General features: G+C 32.9%; 1 protein-coding gene across 1 annotated transcript; it reads left to right on the top strand.

Annotated features, from left to right (window-relative positions):
* The first annotated feature begins 3,259 nt into the window (after positions 1-3,259).
* Positions 3,260-5,690, top strand: LOC130967217 (unknown seed protein USP-like). The gene is made up of 3 exons (XM_057892034.1): positions 3,260-3,369; positions 3,612-3,735; positions 4,868-5,690. Exons 1-3 carry the CDS (start codon positions 3,334-3,336, stop codon positions 5,527-5,529), a joined length of 822 nt encoding a protein of 273 aa, XP_057748017.1. The 5' UTR covers positions 3,260-3,333; the 3' UTR covers positions 5,530-5,690.
* The last annotated feature ends 13,329 nt before the right edge of the window (positions 5,691-19,019 follow it).

Below are 19,019 nucleotides of genomic sequence, written 5' to 3'. Positions count from 1 at the left end.
GATTTGATTTTATTTTTTATTTGTTTGTTCTATTATTTTGATTTTACTTTTTTTTTTTGTTTTAAGATTATGTTTTTTGTTTTTTTTTTTTATTTTAGAGATATGGGAGATGTTGGTATGCTACGTTGGAAGTTCTTTTTTTTAGTTTGAATTTTCATTATGACAGATATTGAAGTGTTCTTATCTTGTTTTGTTACTTTAAATTATTGATATAATTATAACTTAATTCCTTTTGTCTTTGTGAATTTGGTATTATATAAGAAAAATATTTAAGAAAAAAAAATAGAAAGCATCACGTTATATCACATGTATGTTAGCCGAAAATCATTTTAAGTTGTTAAACGTGATCAGGTAAATAGTCTTAAAGTCTTTAATTTAGTGTTATATTTTTTGCTATGTCAAGTTCGCACTTAATTACATGTAATATTTTAAACTTTAAAATAATTATAGCACCATCCTAAAATTGGTGACGAGTCTAACATTCAAGAATTGTGTCAAATTACTCATCAAAAGAATAATAAAAAATGGGTCAATGAAAAAGCTAAATAAATTGATGTAATATTAGTATATTATTACTAGTATTTTCCTTTTACGTGTTAAATTTTATCTTTGTTTTCAAACAGCACTATCCTATTTGTATTATGCATGATGATATTAGCTTTATAATCAATGAATTCTACAAAACTGAAAATTCTATCACTCTAAATGAAGCTTTTTTAGCAGTAAAAGGTGAAAAAAGTGGTACAAGTTATGGCATAAAAATTTCAAAATCTAAGTTAAAGATTTAAGCATAACTTAAAGAAGTAATGCAAGATCGTGAGGAGTTAATAAAGAAAATAGAAGTGCTCAATTAGAAGCTCAACAAGTCATTGTAAACTTTTTCATAGCGTGACTTGACAATGAAAGAAACTAGACAACTAAAAGTACATGTAAAATTACTTATAATTTTAATACGTATTTATAGATAATTGATATATTATTAGTCTAATTTAATTGTATATGGATCTATTTTTTATATTTTAGTTGTGTTATGATTAAAAAATGACAAATATCTTATTATTTAGTTTGATAAATTTAATTATATATTGGCTGAAAATAAATTATAAATTAATTTTTTTTATATAGAATTATAGACAGTAAAAATATCCAAATTTTAAGAGAGGCTCCATCAAAATTTTTTATTATCGAAAAATTCCGTACGATAGATCAATTTTGTGGATAATTTTATTACTTTTGTTCCATGTAACATCTAGAAATGTTGCCTCGTGGAACTCGTGGAACATCAACAGGATACGAACCATTAGTGTTTTAACTTTTAGAAGATTATTATATAGTTATTCTCTGAAAATACAATTATTGATCAAAAGTGAATAATTGCTTTGTGTTCTTTAATTATAAAAACTTCATTAATAAAATTTTTTAGAATATTACGCCAACTTACATTACAATGTTAATAATATAAAAAGAATTTTAAAATTCTAATCATTAGGAGAGTATGGAATCCGTCCGGCTAATCTTCACCTCCATCACGTGAAGGGAACAGTAACTTCCCCTACATTAATTGGCAAACACATGAAAAGAGACACTTGTTAAACAATTACAATGCACAGTACGTATTTACACACGTAAAAAGCAAACCCTTCTACAAACGTGAATGTGCTACGTGCGTGGAATACCATGTGTCATTGAACATGTAGCTGTCGGTTTAAATTCGTGTTTGACGGCAAACATTAGAATAGGAATTTTTTGTTTTTAATTTTAGAGTGGTAAAGGTGTTTTTTTTTTTTGGTGACTTAAAGGTGCTTTTTTTTTTTAAATATGAATGGTTTGAATATTATTTTTAAATGTGAAATAATTTAATTAAAAAAAAGTAAAAATTGAACTATTTGATTTAATATAAGTATAGAAATTAGATTATTTAATTTGTGAGAGGTATACAAATCGAATAATTCAATTTGTGTTAAAAAAAATAAAAAAATTTAAGATATAAAAATAAACTATCTACCACAATCTTTTTTAATTTTTTTAATTTTATGTATTTTTTATAATTTTAAAAAATACTAAAAATTACAATATTAAAATATATCACTCATTTATTTTTATATCTAATTTTTTTAACTTTAAAATAGTAACTTAAAAATAGAAATAAAATTAAAAGTACTAAAATCTTTCAAGAGATAAGCCGTAAACGTGTATACGAGTGAATATATATAGAAGGGGCATGCTTTTATGGCTATGATGAATATACAGTTTTAGTAGTATTTAAAAAATAAAGAATAATTAAAAGCTATAATTTGAAAATTATAGATAGTCATAATTTATTTTTTTTAATTTACTTATATTTATTAATTGATACTGGAATAAATACATAATATTATATATAATAAATATAAAATTATAGATATTAAGTTAAATAAAAAAGTATAATTATTATCTTTTGATATTACTCTTAAAAATATTATTAAAAATAAAGTAATATTTTTTATATTATGACAATATTTTTTAATTTATGAAAAAAATTAAAGAATTTATTATTTTTAGCCAATATTTTTAGCTATCAATTTAATTTTTTAATTTAATATTTTAATAACATATTTTTAATTTAAATTTTAAATATTATTGACTAACTATTAATTAAAAATAATAAATTTTTATCAATTTTCTTATATTTTTCAATAAAAAAACAAAATTTTATTAAAATATAAAAATAAGACCTAAATTTTGATTTTTTTAAATATTGTTAAAATTATATAACTACCATAATTATCACCATAATAGACATTATAGATTTAATCTATGTAAAATACGTTTTAATTTTTTCAAAAAGATCATCATTTACATATTTAAGTATATGAGAGTGGATTTTTTTAATTTTTTCTTCAATTATTTAATAAAATATAATTTTTTATTATTTAATATTTTTTTATATATTTTTTTATTCCATTTAAAAAATTATAGAATGAAAGAACATATTTTAGTAAATAGTTAAAAAAATTAAGAAGATTTAGCTGCGCACTATAAGTAGTAGGGAATTTCTATGGTCAACAGTATAATTGAATAAAGGGCGAAAATATTTACTAAACTAATATATATATATATATATATATATATATATATATATATATATATATATATAGACAAACTTTTTTTTAAAATTTTTAATTAAAAAAATATTCTTCACTCTTTACTAAACTTTTATTATTCACTCTCTACTAAAATTTTATTATTCACTATGGTATTATCCTTATAAATAAGTGAGCGGTTTGTGATTGTATTGACCATCCTCACACATACATGTTGCTTTAAGTACCTGCGCTCTAGCTTAAGTACAAAATGGAGTTCCGATGTGCTGTTGTTACACTTTTTTGTGTAAGCTTTCTTCTTCTTTTGTGCTTTGGAAGAAATATATATGATTTTCTCTTATGATCACAGATTTAACAATAAGGTGTTTCAACTGAAGGATTTCAGTATTAAATACTATATATAGTTAATATTAAACAAAATCAATATAAAATGCAGTGATGAGTTAGTATAAGATCATTGTACCTAAATAAGAAATTTTTACATGTGCATATATAATTAATTTGTTATCATATATGTTTATGGTGCAGCTTGCTCTGGTAGGAGCGGGTCATGCCCATGAATCGATAGCTGATGAAAGTTATTGGCAAGCAGTTTGGCCAAACACTCCCATTCCTCCTACTCTCATGGAGCTTTTGAAGCCTGGCACCGAAGGTGTATATAATAAGAAAAAAAAATATTTTCTTGTTTTCAGAAAGTATTTTTATAAAATTTTAGGGATACTTTAATAGATTTTTAATTTAAATTTTATTAAAAATTAAAAGGCTATAAGTATATCTAAAAAAGTATAATTATAAGATAATCTTAATAAATCATATTTGAAAATAAATACTTATTGTATTATACGTCCAGATGTAAAATAGTATTTTTTTAATAAAAAATTCTTATTAATTTTAAAAAGTTAAAGTAGACAGAGTCTTCTGTATATTTAATAATATGTGTCAATATATAAAAAAACCTAGCGATAATTATTTGGTTCATCAAGTAATTTTAAGTAATTACATATATATAAACTAATCATAATTATTTGGTTGATTCAAATTATTTGAGTGCGGTACCGTTTTGGATTTTGCATTAACACAGCATGCCATATGTCAATCAGGTTGTCCGTTGCCTATTATTATTATTATTATTATTATTATTATTATTATTATTATTATTATTATTATTATTATTATTTCGTCAAATATATTGAAGAGAATCTACATGTTACAAACAGAGAAAAGGATAAATAATTTTTTTTATTTTTTATTTTAAAAAATATATATTTTAATAAATCAAATTATAAATAAATTTGTATTTTTATAAATAAGAGACCCATAGATTTTTTAATAATGGTTTGAATTCAATATAAAAAATTTATGTATTGTTGATTACAAAAGTCAAAGAGTTATTTATAATTAAACTTAATGAAAGATTTATTTATTTTTTAGATAAAAAAATTAAGAATTTATTTATTTATTTATTTACAAATAACAAAAGTAGAATGTCATTTACACATCTTGGAAAAGAGGCAAAATGTCTTTTCCTCAAAAAATTAAAACAATAAATCTATAAAAAGTTTAAAATGATAAATATATAAAAAGTTTGGCTAAGAACATAGACTTCTTTGTTTGTCTAACAAGTAATTTAAAACTCAATTTTAGTTGATCCATGTTAAATTTCTACTTTAAAAATCTTATTGACATTAGCGTAACCTTTTATACAGATCAGAAATAGGTACAAATATAGTGAATGATCTGCTATTTAGAGCTATATGTTAATTTATTTTCCTATCATGGCCCAGATGCCAACATGAACAACCTTCCGATGAAAATCGATGACACGCAATACCCAAAGAACTTTTTCTTCGAACATGAGCTTTATCCTGGGAAAACAATGAACTTGCAGTTCAGCAAGATTCCCTATGCTCAACCTTATGGTGTATGGTTTTATCTAAGAATTCATAAAGACATTGAAAAAGAAGGGTACACGTATGAGGAGGTTTGCATATTGAGCCCTGCTGGTCATGGAGAAGAGAGATACTGTGCGAAATCCTTGGCAACACTGATCGGCTTCTCGGTTTCGAAATTGGGGAAGAACATTCAGCCGCTTTCGAGTTCCTTCTTGGACAAGCAAAACCAGTACACCATAGAAGGAGTGCAGAATCTTGGAGACAAAGCAGTGATGTGTCATAGGCTGAATTTCCAAAATGTCGTGTTTTATTGTCATGAAATCCATCAAACCACAGCGTACCAGGTTTCAATGGTGGCTGCGGATGGGACGAATACTCAGGCACTGGCAGTTTGTCACCATGATACTTCCGCCATGAATCCCGACATTCTTTATGAGCTCCTCAAAGTGAAGCCTGGAACCGCCACTGCTTGCCATTTCCTTGGGAACAAGGCAGTTATGTGGGTACCAAACTTGCCAACTCATAATGCCTACACTTCCACCATGGAAAATTAACCCAAAATAGCCTCCGTTAAAGCACACCTTTGGGTTCTGTGAAAATATAAAATAAGGTGCCCTTTTTAGTTTGTCGCTTCTGTACTACTTATGTTCCTGTCCTGTTCTAGCTTCGGCTAGAGACTTGTATTATATATGGTTCATGGTACTGAATTATATGATCCTGCATGCGTAAAGGGGATGCGTCAAAACGGAAATTGAATAACATCAAAATCTATTAAAATTAAAATATAGGTTTATTAATTAAAAAAAAAATTAACTTGACGCCTTGAACTATTATATATATATATATATATATATAAATGGATAAATTACCAATTATGTCCTGAATTATTAAACGGCTATTTTTTTAAAATAATTACGGCGGTTTTAATCGTCATTATTCTCAAGAATGGAACTTTAAGAGACGTTATAATTTTGGGCGTCATTTTAGATATTACGGTAGTTTTTAAAAAATTGCCACAATTTTTATAATTAAAATGGCGATTTTTTCATATTTAAAACAGCGATTGAACCAGATATAATGACTATTTTTTAATAGTTTAAAATGGCGGTTAAAACTAGGGACAGACATAGGGGCGAATGGAAGTCTCGGTCTCCTAGTTTTTTTTAATAAGTTATTAAATATGATTTAATGTTTTTAAAATTTATTTAGTATTTAGTCTAGTATAAATAAAAGTTTAATCCATCTTTAATATTAATGATTCTAATAGGAGTAAGTATTGTTTTGGTCCCTAAAGTTTATGGTCAAAATCAAATTCGCCCCTTAACCTTGTTCCATTAATCCTACTTGATGGTTTCAGTGGCTAAGAGAAGGGGGGTTGAATCTTAGCTCATTTTTTACTTCAGAACACTTGTTTGTCTTTGAAACAACTTCTGGGGATTTTTATCTCGTCCCTAGCCACGAGACTTTTCTTTTTGTCTCGTCACTTGGCACGAGATATTTTGCGGTTTTATCTCTTGGGCAGCAGAAACAGAAAATGGAGTAGAAGAGAAGAAAAATAACACCCAGATATATCCTGGTTCAGCTGCTAAGTGTAGTGCAGCCTACATCCAGTCTCCATCACAACAACGAAGAAATTTCACTATAATCAACTTTGATTACATACACCAATTCTCCCTATGAACTACCCTTTCTATCTGGGACAAGTCCAGAATTCTAAATCCAATTCTGAACTTGACTTGGTCACTGCCAAGCTTTCAACTGTAAAGTGCTAACCCAACTTACAAGGGGATTCCCACAGAATCATGAAACACAACACAGATGTACAAAGGAACTCTAAGGACATCTATGACTTTTTCTTTTAATTTTTCACTCTCTGTCTTTTTTCGCTCTATGGTTTTTTTTCATACAAACCTCACTGTTTGCCTTTTTCCATGAGACTCAAGACATGACAAAATTAAACAGAAAAATACAAAACAGAATACATTGAAGGAGAAGAAAATCTGTTAGCTCAGGTAGCTCTGAGAACTCTGTGCCTTGCACTCTCACACCTTCTCCTTGAATCAAACCTTGATTGTTCACCTTTACTTATAGGGAGAAGCCTTCAAGGTTGAAACCAAACAAACCAAGCTAAACTTCTTCTTCTTCAAAACAGAACCGGTTCGGCCAGAGAGAGAGAGAGAGAGAAGAGATAACCCATGCAAAAACCAACATGCAATTACCTCTAGTCCTTCCTTGGTCACCAATCTTCATCAATCCGAGCCCTTCATCTTTTCTTGCTCTCCAAGATGAACTTCTGGCCCTTGATGCTTCATGATGATGATGGCTTCATCTGCTCCAATCTCTGCCTCTTCCATCACATAGCCACCCTAGCTACTTCCTGTGGTGGTTGAGCAGGATCAGAGACAAGCCATCCCTCCAAAGATCTTCTCCTTTCTGGCCGAAATTTTCTTTAACCATTTTTGGTATGGAGAAGCCAAGATCTCATTACCAAATCTTGCCACAAGTGAATGAGAATCTTAGCCATAGTATACTTTTTGTTTGCTTTTTCTTGCCATCATTTCGATGGACTTATAGCGTGCCTTTCCTTCTTTTTGGTAGCTCAACGTAGCTTCCATGGCTGGCTATGTAAGGACCGAAAGAGATGAAGAAAGTTGAGAGAGAAGAAAGAGAAATTTGAATATTAACTAATGGATTTTGATAAAGTAAATTAAATGTCCACTTCCCTTTGTTTCTCGGTGGCGTACAGCATTAAATGAGCCATCAAATCAATCATAATTTCTCTCTCATTGTTCCAAGGATTGAATTAATTCATCTTAATAAAATTTTGAATTCCATCACATGATGAATAAAGAGATCCGTTGGAAGCAATGAAACTTGGCTTTTCTTTGCTTATTGGATTCGGACCATGTATTGGTCTTTTTAGCAAAGATTGCAATTTGAGCTTATAATAATAATTCAATCTGCCCAATGACTTCAATAATAATTCAGCTTTACTTTATTGAATAATTTTTGAATCAATGCTGAATAAAAAATTCACACTTGGGCTTGCAACATTTCATTTAATTTTTGGCCCAATAAAAACCTGTATTAGCAAAATTATTTTAATCAACATTTAATCCAAAATCAATTTAATAATTCTACAATTAATTATATTAATAATGTTTGATCATCACTTAATTAAAAATAGAGTTTTCCAAACTCATCAATCTCCCCCTTGATGACAAACATTATTAAAATTGAAATGGAAAGAAATCAAAGAATTAGGGTATAGAGTACTCCCTTTGAAGATTTGTATTTCTCCCCCTTTCTAATTGTCACATGACTCCCTCTTAATATATACTTTCTTTACCAAGGGAAGTTCCAACCTGTAACAATTTTATCAAGCCTAAGGCAACAATGTTATTTAACATATTCAATATAAGTTGTTGAATGGCTTAATTTATGAGCAGAATTGGATGATAATCAAAACTCATTTGTTATCAATAATTTGATTTTCTGCTCAAACTCATACAGAAACAATTTTGTACAAAAAATTTATGTAACCTAAAGCTATTTTTAAATGATTTAAAATATTTTCCAATAAACAAATCAGAGCAAAGTGATTATAGCAAGGAAAATATTTCTAGTCAACCTTGATCATTTCAAACCATAGCAATGTCTATATTACAGTTTAAAGGAACTGCCAAAGACAATTCAAAACAGCAATCATTTTATTAAGATAAGTCAAATTCAACACAGTAAACATTTTACCAAGATAAAATTAAATTACAAACTTCAAAGCTTCAAGCATCAACTCAAAACAGCAAGCATCAATCCAAAACAGCAAGCATCAATCAGATGCATTATTAACATCAAACACATAATCATAACAAAATATTGAAACTTAAAACGAGGGAGGTCATGAATACAAACAAGGATTTCATCCCTGTTTTGTTAATTTCAATTTTCAGCACTTTCTCCCCTTTTTGGCATCAAGGGGCAACTGCAAAAGATGACATATAGAACAGAATATGCAAAATATACCCAAAATGTCAAGAGTGTTTCACAGTGTCATGTGTCTATAGTACCAAAATAAGCTACCACAATATTAGATTGAGCCTAAACATACCAAATATCAACAAACATAAAGAAAACAGTACTTAATCATCAGAGAGATTAAAGTTAGATTCCTCAGTGCCTTCCTCACTAGCAACACCCAACTCTTCCTCAAGGTTTTCCAACACCAGCCACCTTAGAAGGTATGGCTGGCTTACTTTCTAGGTCGCTGCATATAGTGCTTGCCTTTTATGCTCTTGCCTGTAGCTCATCCTCCCTTAATGACTGAAACCTTATTCTCAACAGCTTCATTTGTTAAATCAACTTTAAAATACTCAAAAATACTGGTGAGAAACATGCCATAGGAAAGATTAGCCCTTTTAGTACTCTTTACAGATTCCCACATATGTTTTATCATAAGGTATGCAAATGAGATTTGGGAGGAAGTAACAAGGGCAAAAAGGGCAAGAAAGTCAGAAACTGTTACCCGGTGGCGTGGACCACTTTGTGGCATGAGAACATGAGATATGATTTTGTAAAGAAGAATTGCCTTATCTGGACCGAGTTCCTTGAGAGTTAGAGTTGTGCCATCCATTCTAGAGAGACTTTCGCAGGTTTGATTTAAAGCCATCTGGTAAGTGATCCCAACCTGTAAATCCTATTTCTTAGACATGTATGCTCTTGATCCTTCCTCTTTGTAGCCCAGAGCCATCCCAAGGGTTGTAGTATCAAGGATTATGTGAACTCTCTTCACATAGGAATGAATGGTGCCATCAATCAATCGCATGTTGGCATAGAACTCACGAACTAAATCGGGGTACACCAGTTTTTGGATGTGAAGCAGTGGTGTCCATTGGAGATTATCAAACAGAGAAGAGACATTAATCCCTTTGTTGGTGAGTGAGTCAAGATTGACGAGATAAGTGGCGCAGAGATAGCGCTTTTCCAGAACTTCATTGTGGAATTCATAAGAAGCGCAAGAGTCGAACCTAGACGAATCATAGTGAGAGTGTGATTTGTGGAATTTTTTCTTGAAATCCCATGATTCCAAGTTTGCTGGCTCCTTGGTGTTAGTCAAGGCAAACCCTTTGGACTTCTGAGCACTGCGTCCGGGTGTGGTTCTTTTTGGTGAGTGTGGCGGTGATGGAATGGAAGAAGTGTCTGATTCTTCTTCTACTTTAATGCTTGGCTCTTTGTTCTTTCCACTTTTTCTTTTTCCTGAACTTTTCTGTGCAATCACCTTAGTGTGCATGGTTTTGGTCTGTTTGGTTGGGAGTGAGGGAGAAGATGAAGAAGTGGAATGGATATGTATGTGGGTGAGTTTGGGGAATGGAAGGTTTTTGAGAGAGACGAATTCTTTCACTCTTTCTAGGTGCAGTTGTCTTTTTCATGATAATGAGAATGAACAGGTAGAAGATAAAGGGATGAATAGAACCGAATTGAGTGAGTGAGGAGGGAGGTTAGGGACGCAATAAATACTGAGTGGAAAGAGAATATGAGGGAGTTAATGCACAAGGTGGGCGGTTATTGACCAAGGTGGTTTTCATTTATTTGAAATAAATTGAAAAAGTGGTTTCCTTGAATCAAGGAATTAGTTGAAAGGAAAGATTTGATTTGACACCATGCTCTTCCAACAAGATTTGATGAGACAACAAGGAGATTGTGATTTTTAATAAAATGAGGAACTAACAAAACGGTCAGAGTGGGGTCAAAGAGATTTAGTGGGGCCCATAAGAATTAATTTCTATGCAGTCTCCCTCTTGATCAAAGCCCATTCCACGCGTTCGGATTTTTATCTCCTGCTTTCCCACGAGATAAATCTGAACAGAATCAAAATTTCACAAGTTATCAATAGAACTTAAATCAATCATTCCCAAACTTTTTCTTAAAGAGCAAAATCTGTCTTCACAGAGGGGTTTTGTAAAAATATCAGCAAGTTGGTCTTCAGATTTTACAAATTGAATATCAATAGTACCCTTTTGCACAAGTTCTTTAATGAAATAATATTTAATTTCAATATGCTTTGTTCTTGAGTGCAGAACAAGATTTTTTAAAATGTTTATAGCACTCATATTATCACAAAATAAGAGTATACTATTGATCTTTAATTTGTAATCTTCCAACTGCGTTTTTAACCAAATTAATTGTGAGCAACATGTAGATGTAGAAATATATTCAGCTTCAGCTGTGGATAGGGCCACAGTTGCTTGTTTTTTGCTTGACCACATGTTGAGTGATCTCCCAAGGAAGCAACACATGCTGGATGTGCTCCTTCTATCCACCCTATCTCTCGCGTAATCTGCATCACAAAATCCTACTACACAAAAATCATCAGATTTTGGATACCACAAGCCATAATCACTAGTTCCCTTAATGTATCTAATGATGCGTTTAACGGCTGAAAGATGAGATTCTTTTGGGTGAGATTGAAATCTTGAACACACACCCACACTTTGAACAATATCCGGTCTAGAGGAGGTTACATACATGAGTGAACCAATCATTCCTCTATACCTTGTTTCATCCACATCTTTCTCATTGTCATCCTTTTCAAGTTTAGTGTTAGGATGCATTGGTGTTCCCATTGGTTTAGAATTTTCTAGGCCAAATTTCTTTATTAGTTCTAGTGCATACTTTCCTTGGTGAATAAATGTACCACTAGGAGTTTGTTTAATTTGGAGGCCAAGAAAGAAAGTTAGCTCTCCCATAAAACTCATTTCAAACTCACTAGTCATAAGTTTTCCAAACTCTTTACACAAGGACTCGTTGGCCGATCCAAACACAATGTCATCCACATAAACGTGAACTAGGAGAATATCATCATTAGATGCTTTAATAAATAAAGTAGTATCCGTGGTACCCCTTTGAAATTGATTTTCCAACAAAAAGGCACTAAGTCTTTCATACCAAGCTCTTGGAGCTTGTCTAAGACCATAAAGAGCCTTAAAGAGTTTGAAAACATGGTTTGGAAATTCTTTATCTTCAAAACCGGGAGATTGTGTCACAAACACTTCTCTATCAATAAAGCCATTAAGGAAAGCACATTTTACATCCATTTGAAACATTTTAAATTCCTTATGGGCAGCATAGGCAAGAAGCAACCTAATTGCTTCCATTCTAGCTACCGGAGCAAAAGACTCATCAAAATCTATTCCCTCTTCTTGATCGTAATCTTGGACCACTAATCTAGCCTTGTTACGAACAACCTGTCCATCCTCACCAAGTTTATTTTTAAAAACCCACTTAGTACCCGTTACCTTCTTACCATCCGGATGAGGTACTAGTGTCCAAACCTCATTCTTCCTGAATTGAACAAGCTCTTCTTGCATGGCTTTGACCCATGATGGATCTTCAAGAGTTTGTTTCACATTGTTGGGCTCCATTTGTGACAAGAGGGCAAGATTACTTGGTTCAGATTGCCTTTTGGTTGAGGATCTTGTTGTTACACCTTGAGAGGGATCACCAATGATAAAGTCATGAGGATAACCCCTCATGGAATTCCATTCTCTAGGCTTCCAGAGTGGTGTTTAACTTTGATGAGCTTCTGTGGGTCTCACTGTTTCAATTTCTCGTGCTGGCTCAGGAGATAAAATGGAAATATCTCCTCCAATCTGACGAGACAAAATTGGACTGGCAGATTCTTCATTTTGAGCAGGCTTGGTATTTTCACCACTGGTTTCCTTGACAACTTCTTCACAATCTGTGTCATCATCTATTACAGTACTGGGAATTGAATTAGAATCACAAAAAGTCACATGTATGGATTTCTCTATGGTCCTATGTTCTTTGAGATAAATCCTATAGGCCTTGCTAGTAGTGGAATATCCAACAAACATTCCCTTATATGATTTTGGATCAAATTTACCAATATTTTCTTTGTTGTTTAGCACAAAACAGTTGCATCCAAAAATATGAAAGTACTTAAGATTTGGAGGGGTTCCTTTCCATAGCTCATAAGGAGTTTTCTTTAACCCTTTTCTAATAATGGTCCTATTCAAAATGTAACATGCTGTATTTACAGCTTCAGCCCATAGAAATTTTGGAATCTCATTTTCACATAACATAGTCCTAGTCATCTCTTGAAGGCTTTTATTCCTTCTTTCAACAACCCCATTTTGTTGAGGTGTTCTAGGGCATGAAAAATTATGAGCAATTCCCAAGTCATCACAGAATTTTTCAAAGTCTTGGTTTTCAAATTCCTTTCCGTGATCACTTCTCAAATGGGCCACTTTTAAATCTTTCTCATTTTGAATTTTCTTGCAAAGGGTTGAGAAAGCATGAAAAGCATCATTTTTATGAGCAAGAAAAAGTACCCAACCAAATCTAGAGTAATCGTCCACCACCACTAAACCATAGTGTTTACCTCCTAAATTTTGAGTTCTTGTTAGACCAAAAAGATCAATGTGTAACATCTCTAATGGCCTTTTGGTTGAAATTCCATCTTTTAGTTTAAAAGAGGATTTTACTTGTTTGCCTAATTAACAAGCATCACAAGTAAGATCCTTATCAAATTTGATACTTGGAATTCCTCTCACCAAATTTTTCTTGACTAGCTTAGAAATTTGGTACATGCTAGCATGACCCAACTTTCTATGCCATAGCTATTTTTCAGATTCAAGAGAAGTAAAACATGTTACATTTTGTTCTTTCAAGTCCTCAAGAGTCAATCCATACACATTATTGCATCTTTTAGCCTCAAATAAAATATCCCCAGTTTTTTCACAAATAACTAAACACACAAACTTTCTAAAAATGACTTCAAAGTCTAGATCACACAATTGGGTTACACTAAGTAAATTATGTTTCAAACCATTTACAAAAAGAATATCATTTATACAAGATGAAAAGCTTTTACCAACTTTTCCAATGGCCACTATCTTTCCTTTTCCATCATCACCAAAAGTGACAAGTCTTCCATCATACTCATCAAGCTTTATGAAGAAGGTTGTCTTTCCGGTCATGTGCCTAGAGCATCCGCTGTCCATGTACCACATATTTTCCTTCCATTTGGATGCTAGGCACACCTACAAAACAAGCTCAAGTAACCTTAGGTATACAAATCTTCTTGGATCCTTTCATGTTAAACCATCTCTTATGTCCTAGTCCCTTATAATAAAAAATAACTTTGCAAACTTTATCACCAATCATCCTTTCACCAAAATAAATATTGAATGGGAAAGTAGCCATTTCGGTTGCATAGTCTACAAAACCTTGGAGTTGCTGTTTTGTTAAAGTAGGTTAGATTTTGAAACCTTGTGTCATTAGAAGATGAAGCAATATTTCCAAAATAAGGTTTTTCAACAGATTTGAAAGTATTTTGAAACCCCAAGCCAGCTTTATCAAAAAGTGGTTTTTGACTAGCCAAAATTTGATTTAAATTTTCAGAACTTTGAATGAACTTGGCTAGGTCATTTTCAAGGTTTTTGATCCTTTTTTGCAACTCTTCATTTTCTTTAAAACAGTTTACATATGAAACAACAGAATGGTTACTTTCACAGCTTTTAAGTTGAGCCTTTAACTGCTTATTTTCTTCAACAAGTTCAGTAGCAGTTTTGGCATCCCTTAGCTTTTCCTTGAGAAAAACGTTTTCAGCTTTAAGGATGGTGATTTATTGTTCAAGATCTTGATTATCAAGCAAAAAATATCTTATTTTTTTAGAAAGGTGGTCTATCATAAGATGAAGATCTTCAGTGTTAGGGTTATGAAAGACTACATGTTCAATGTTATCTGCCATGAGACATGGTTGTGACTTGGTCTCGGATTCTTTATCACTGTCTGAGTCATTTTCCAAGTCCTCCCCTGATGCCATCAGCCCCTTTTTCTTTCTCCCTTTTGGCTTCTCTTCTTTCTTTAACTTAGGGCAATCTGTCTTGAAATGCCCGATTTCTTTACTGTTGTAGCATGTAACCTTGATGAGATCCTTTCTTTGTTTTCTAAAGCTGCTTCCTTTGCCTTTCTCCTTGGACTTCATCATTTTTCTGAATTTTTTGGCAAACAACACAAACTCATTTTCAGAAGAATTATCACTGGATTCATCATCCAGGGGGTTAGTCACAGATGCAAAAGCAATTCCTTTCCTTTTTGAATCTTTTTTCAAATAAGTATTTTCAAAAGCAAGTAAGTTTCCTCTCAAATCATCATATGTCATGGAATCTAAACTACTGCTCTCAGAAATGATTAAAGCTTTTGTTTTCCACTCTTTAGTGAGACATCTCAACACTCTTCTCACAAGTACAGAATCAGAATGTGTTATTTCCATAGCATCCAAACCAACAATGATGGTGTTGAACCATTCGAACAGTTCATCAATCGATTCTCCTTCATTCATTGCAAACATTTCATACTCTCTGTTCAACATGTCTATCCGGGTCTTCTTCACTATTGTGGTTCCTTCATGGGTGATTTGAAGTTTGTCCCATATTTCCTTTGCCGTTGTGTATCGTGATACCCGTCGGTATTCCTCGAAGCTGATAGCACAGTTGAGTAAGTTGACAGCCTTGGCATTGAGTTCCACCTTCTTTCTGTCTTCTTCGGTCCAGTTTGCTTCGGGTTTGAGAGAGACTACTCCTTCAGCACTTGTGGTGGTTGGGAATTAAGGACCTTCCAGGATAATCTTCCACAGTCTGTAATCCACTGCTTGTACAAAGATCTTCATTCTCTCCTTCTAATAGGTATAGTTTTTCCCATTGAAAAGAGGAGGTCTGTTTCTTGACTGTCCTTTTGTAAGATTGTAGGACACTAGATTTGGGCCACTACTTTTTGTCATCTGGATCTTTTCTCCAAGCTGCAAAGCTTGATCTCTTTGAGACCAAGCTTTGATACCAATTGATGGTTTCAGTGGGTAAGAGAAGGGGGTTGAATCTTAGCCACTTTTTTACTTCAGAACACTTGCTTGTCTTTGAAACAACTTCTAGCAATTTTTGTCTCGTCTCTAGCCACGAGACATTTCTTTTTGCCTCGTCACTTGGCATGAGATATTTTGCGGTTTTATTTCCTGGGCAGCAAAAACAGAAAATGGAGTAGAAGAGAAGGAAAATAACACCCAGATATATCTTGGTTCAGCTGCTAAGTGCAGTGCAGCCTACATCCAGTCTCCATCATAACAATGATGGAATTTCACTATAACCAACTTTGATTACATACACTAATTCTCTCTAGGAACTACCCTTCCTATCTGGGACAAGTCCAGAATTCTAAATCCAATCCTGAACTTGACTTGGTCACTGCAAAGTTTTCAACTATAAAGTGCTAACCCAACTTACAAGGGGATTCCGACAGAATCACGAAACACAACACAGATGTACAAAGGAACTCTAAGGACATCTATGGCTTTTTCTTTTAATTTTGCACTCTTTGCCTTTTTTCGCTCTATGGTCTTTTCATACAAACCTCACTGTTTGCCTTTTTCCATGAGACTCAAGACATGACAAAATTAAACAGAAAAATACAAAATAGAATACATTAAAGGAGAAGAAAATCTGTTAGCTCAGGTAGCTCTAAGAACTCTGTGCCTTGCACTCTCACACTTTCTCCTTGAATCAAACCCTGATTGTTCACCCCTACTTATAGGGAGAAGCCTTCAAGGTTAAAACCAAACAAACCAAGCTAAACTTCTTCTTCTTCAAAACAGAACCGGTTCATCCAGAGAGAGAAGAGATAACCCATGCAAAAAACCAACATGCAATTACCTCTAGTCCTTCCTTGGTCACCAATCTTCATCAATCCGAGCCCTTCATCTTTTCTTGCTCTCCAAGATGAACTTCTGGCCCTTGATGCTTCATGATGATGATGGCTTCATATGCTCCAATCTCTGCCTCTTCCATCACGTAGCCACCCTAGCTACTTCCTGTAGTGGTTGAGTAGGATAAGAGACAAGCAATTCTTGCAAAGATTTTCTCCTTGCTGGCCAAAATCTTTTTCAACCATTTTTGGTATAGAAAAGCTAAGATCTCATCACCAAATCTTGCCACAAGTGAATGAGAATCTTAGCCACAGTATACTTTTTGTTTGCTTTTTCTTGCCATCATTTTGATGGTCTTGTAGCGTGCCTTTCCTTCTTTTCGGTAGCTCAATGTAGCTTCCATGGCTAGTTGTGTAAGGACCGAAAGAGATGAAGAAAGTTGAGAGAGAAGAAAGAGAAATTTGAACATTAACTAATGGATTTTGATAAAGCAAATTAAATGTCCACTTCCATTTGTTTCTCGGTGGCGAGCAACATTAAAGGGGCCATCAAATCAATCATAATTTCTCTCTCATTGTTCCAAGGACTGAATTAATTCATCTTAATAAAATTTTGAATTCCATCACATGATGAATAAAGAGATCCGTTGGAAGCAATGAAACTTGGCTTTTCTTTGCTTATTGGATTCGGACCATGTATTGGTCTTTTTAGCAAAGATTGCAATTTGAGCTTATAATAATAATTCAATCTGGCCCAATGACTTCAATAATAATTCAGCTTTACTTTATTGAATAATTTTTGAATCAATGCTAAATAAAAAATTCACACTTGGGCTTGCAACATTTCATTTAATTTTTGGCCCAATAAAAAAATGTATTGCAAAATTATTTTAATCAATATTTAATCCAAAATCAATTTAATAATTATGCAATTAATTATATTAATAATGTTTGATCATCACTTAATTAAAAATAGAGTTTTCTAAACTCATCATTACTCTCTCACCTCTCTAACCCTAATCCCCAAATCCTATCTTCTATTCATCTCCACTATCACACACAAGAGAGAGATCTGATCAGAGAAGAAGAAAAGAGAGAGGGAAGAATGGGGTACGACGCCGGTGAGCATCACTGTAGCCGGGCCATCATGTCACATCCAGGGGAGAGGGAGAGAGGGACGCAAGACAGTGACCAAGGGGCGAGGAGTCGTCGCCGTCACATGCATCGTTGTCAAGGAAAAGAATGTGTCGCGCCCAGCCGCCGTTCAGCCTCATCCCGCCGCGTCTAGCCATGGTTGATCATCCATGAAGCCGTGCAAGGAGAAGGAAGCTACTGCCGTAGTGAAGGTCATCATGTCACCGCCGAAGAGAGAGAGAAAGAGAGAAAGAGAGGGAGAGAAAGAGAGTGTGTGTGTGTGTGTGTGTGAGAAAACGCGATGGTGGTGGTGAGTGGTCACCATGTTGCCGCCGCTTCCATTGACGTTGCTTCTGGATTGTTGTTGCTTTATTTTGTTTTTGGATTTCTTGTTTTTGTTCTTGTTTCTGGATTGCTTTTGGATTGTTGTTGCTTTTTATTTTTGTCGAAAAAGCTCTTGTTTTTCTTTCAAGAGTTAGTTGGTGGCATGGACACCTAGTCTTTTCTTATTTTTAGTATTTGTTTGCTGGCACAGGTAGTAGATTTATTCTTCACTCCAGTAGTATAGCAGATGTAGAATCTAAAAGGTGGGATTCTCGATTGATTGGATGTTTCTATTAGAGCTTCTTCCCCTCATATCATATAAGGGCATCTAGCTTATAATCACTAGTAAAAGAGTGCCAATTGACCCAACTAGCAAATCTGTTTACAACCATTCAATCCTTTTTTGCTCAAAAGCAGCCATTTTTCGGCTTGATAGCACAAGCACGATCCATCCATCTCCATCCGAGGAGTGAGTACAAGTGGAAGGACTTCTGTTTTGATAGCATGTGGGGTAAATGAATATAGATGATAGTTGGGATCCCAGGTAGGAGAGCCAGCTAATTCAATTAAAGCTATTGTAATTCTCTCTAATTTTTGTTCTTTCTGATTCTTGAAATTAGATTCTTGTTTCTGATTTTTGAAATTAGATTTGAGTTTTGTTAATTGTATATAAGGATTCATAGTTCTGAATTTTGTTAATGGAGGAAGAAGGATTTGTAGTTTTGAATTGTGTTAATGGAAGAAGAAGAAAAGAGTGAAATTGTGGAAAAAGAGGTAGTTTTGTCATTTAAAAAAATATTTTATTCAAAAGGTCAATTTTAATATCAAAATAAAACATTAAGAACGATTTTAAATCCAAAATAACGTTGGG

This window comes from Arachis stenosperma, chromosome 3, assembly GCF_014773155.1.
Source record: "Arachis stenosperma cultivar V10309 chromosome 3, arast.V10309.gnm1.PFL2, whole genome shotgun sequence".
Lineage (NCBI taxonomy): Eukaryota > Viridiplantae > Streptophyta > Magnoliopsida > Fabales > Fabaceae > Arachis > Arachis stenosperma.
The sequence above is the reverse complement of the archived record's forward strand: the minus strand, read 5'-3'. Positions and strand labels throughout refer to the sequence as shown.

Excerpts from the sequence above, each read along its gene's own strand:
- LOC130967217 (XM_057892034.1), top strand. The coding sequence starts at position 3,334 with ATGGAGTTCCGATGTGCTGTTGTTACACTTTTTTGT. Across the intron at positions 3,370-3,611 it reads CTGTTGTTACACTTTTTTGT|CTTGCTCTGGTAGGAGCGGG; the intron begins GTAAGCTTTCTT and ends TTTATGGTGCAG. Across the intron at positions 3,736-4,867 it reads TTTGAAGCCTGGCACCGAAG|ATGCCAACATGAACAACCTT; the intron begins GTGTATATAATA and ends ATCATGGCCCAG.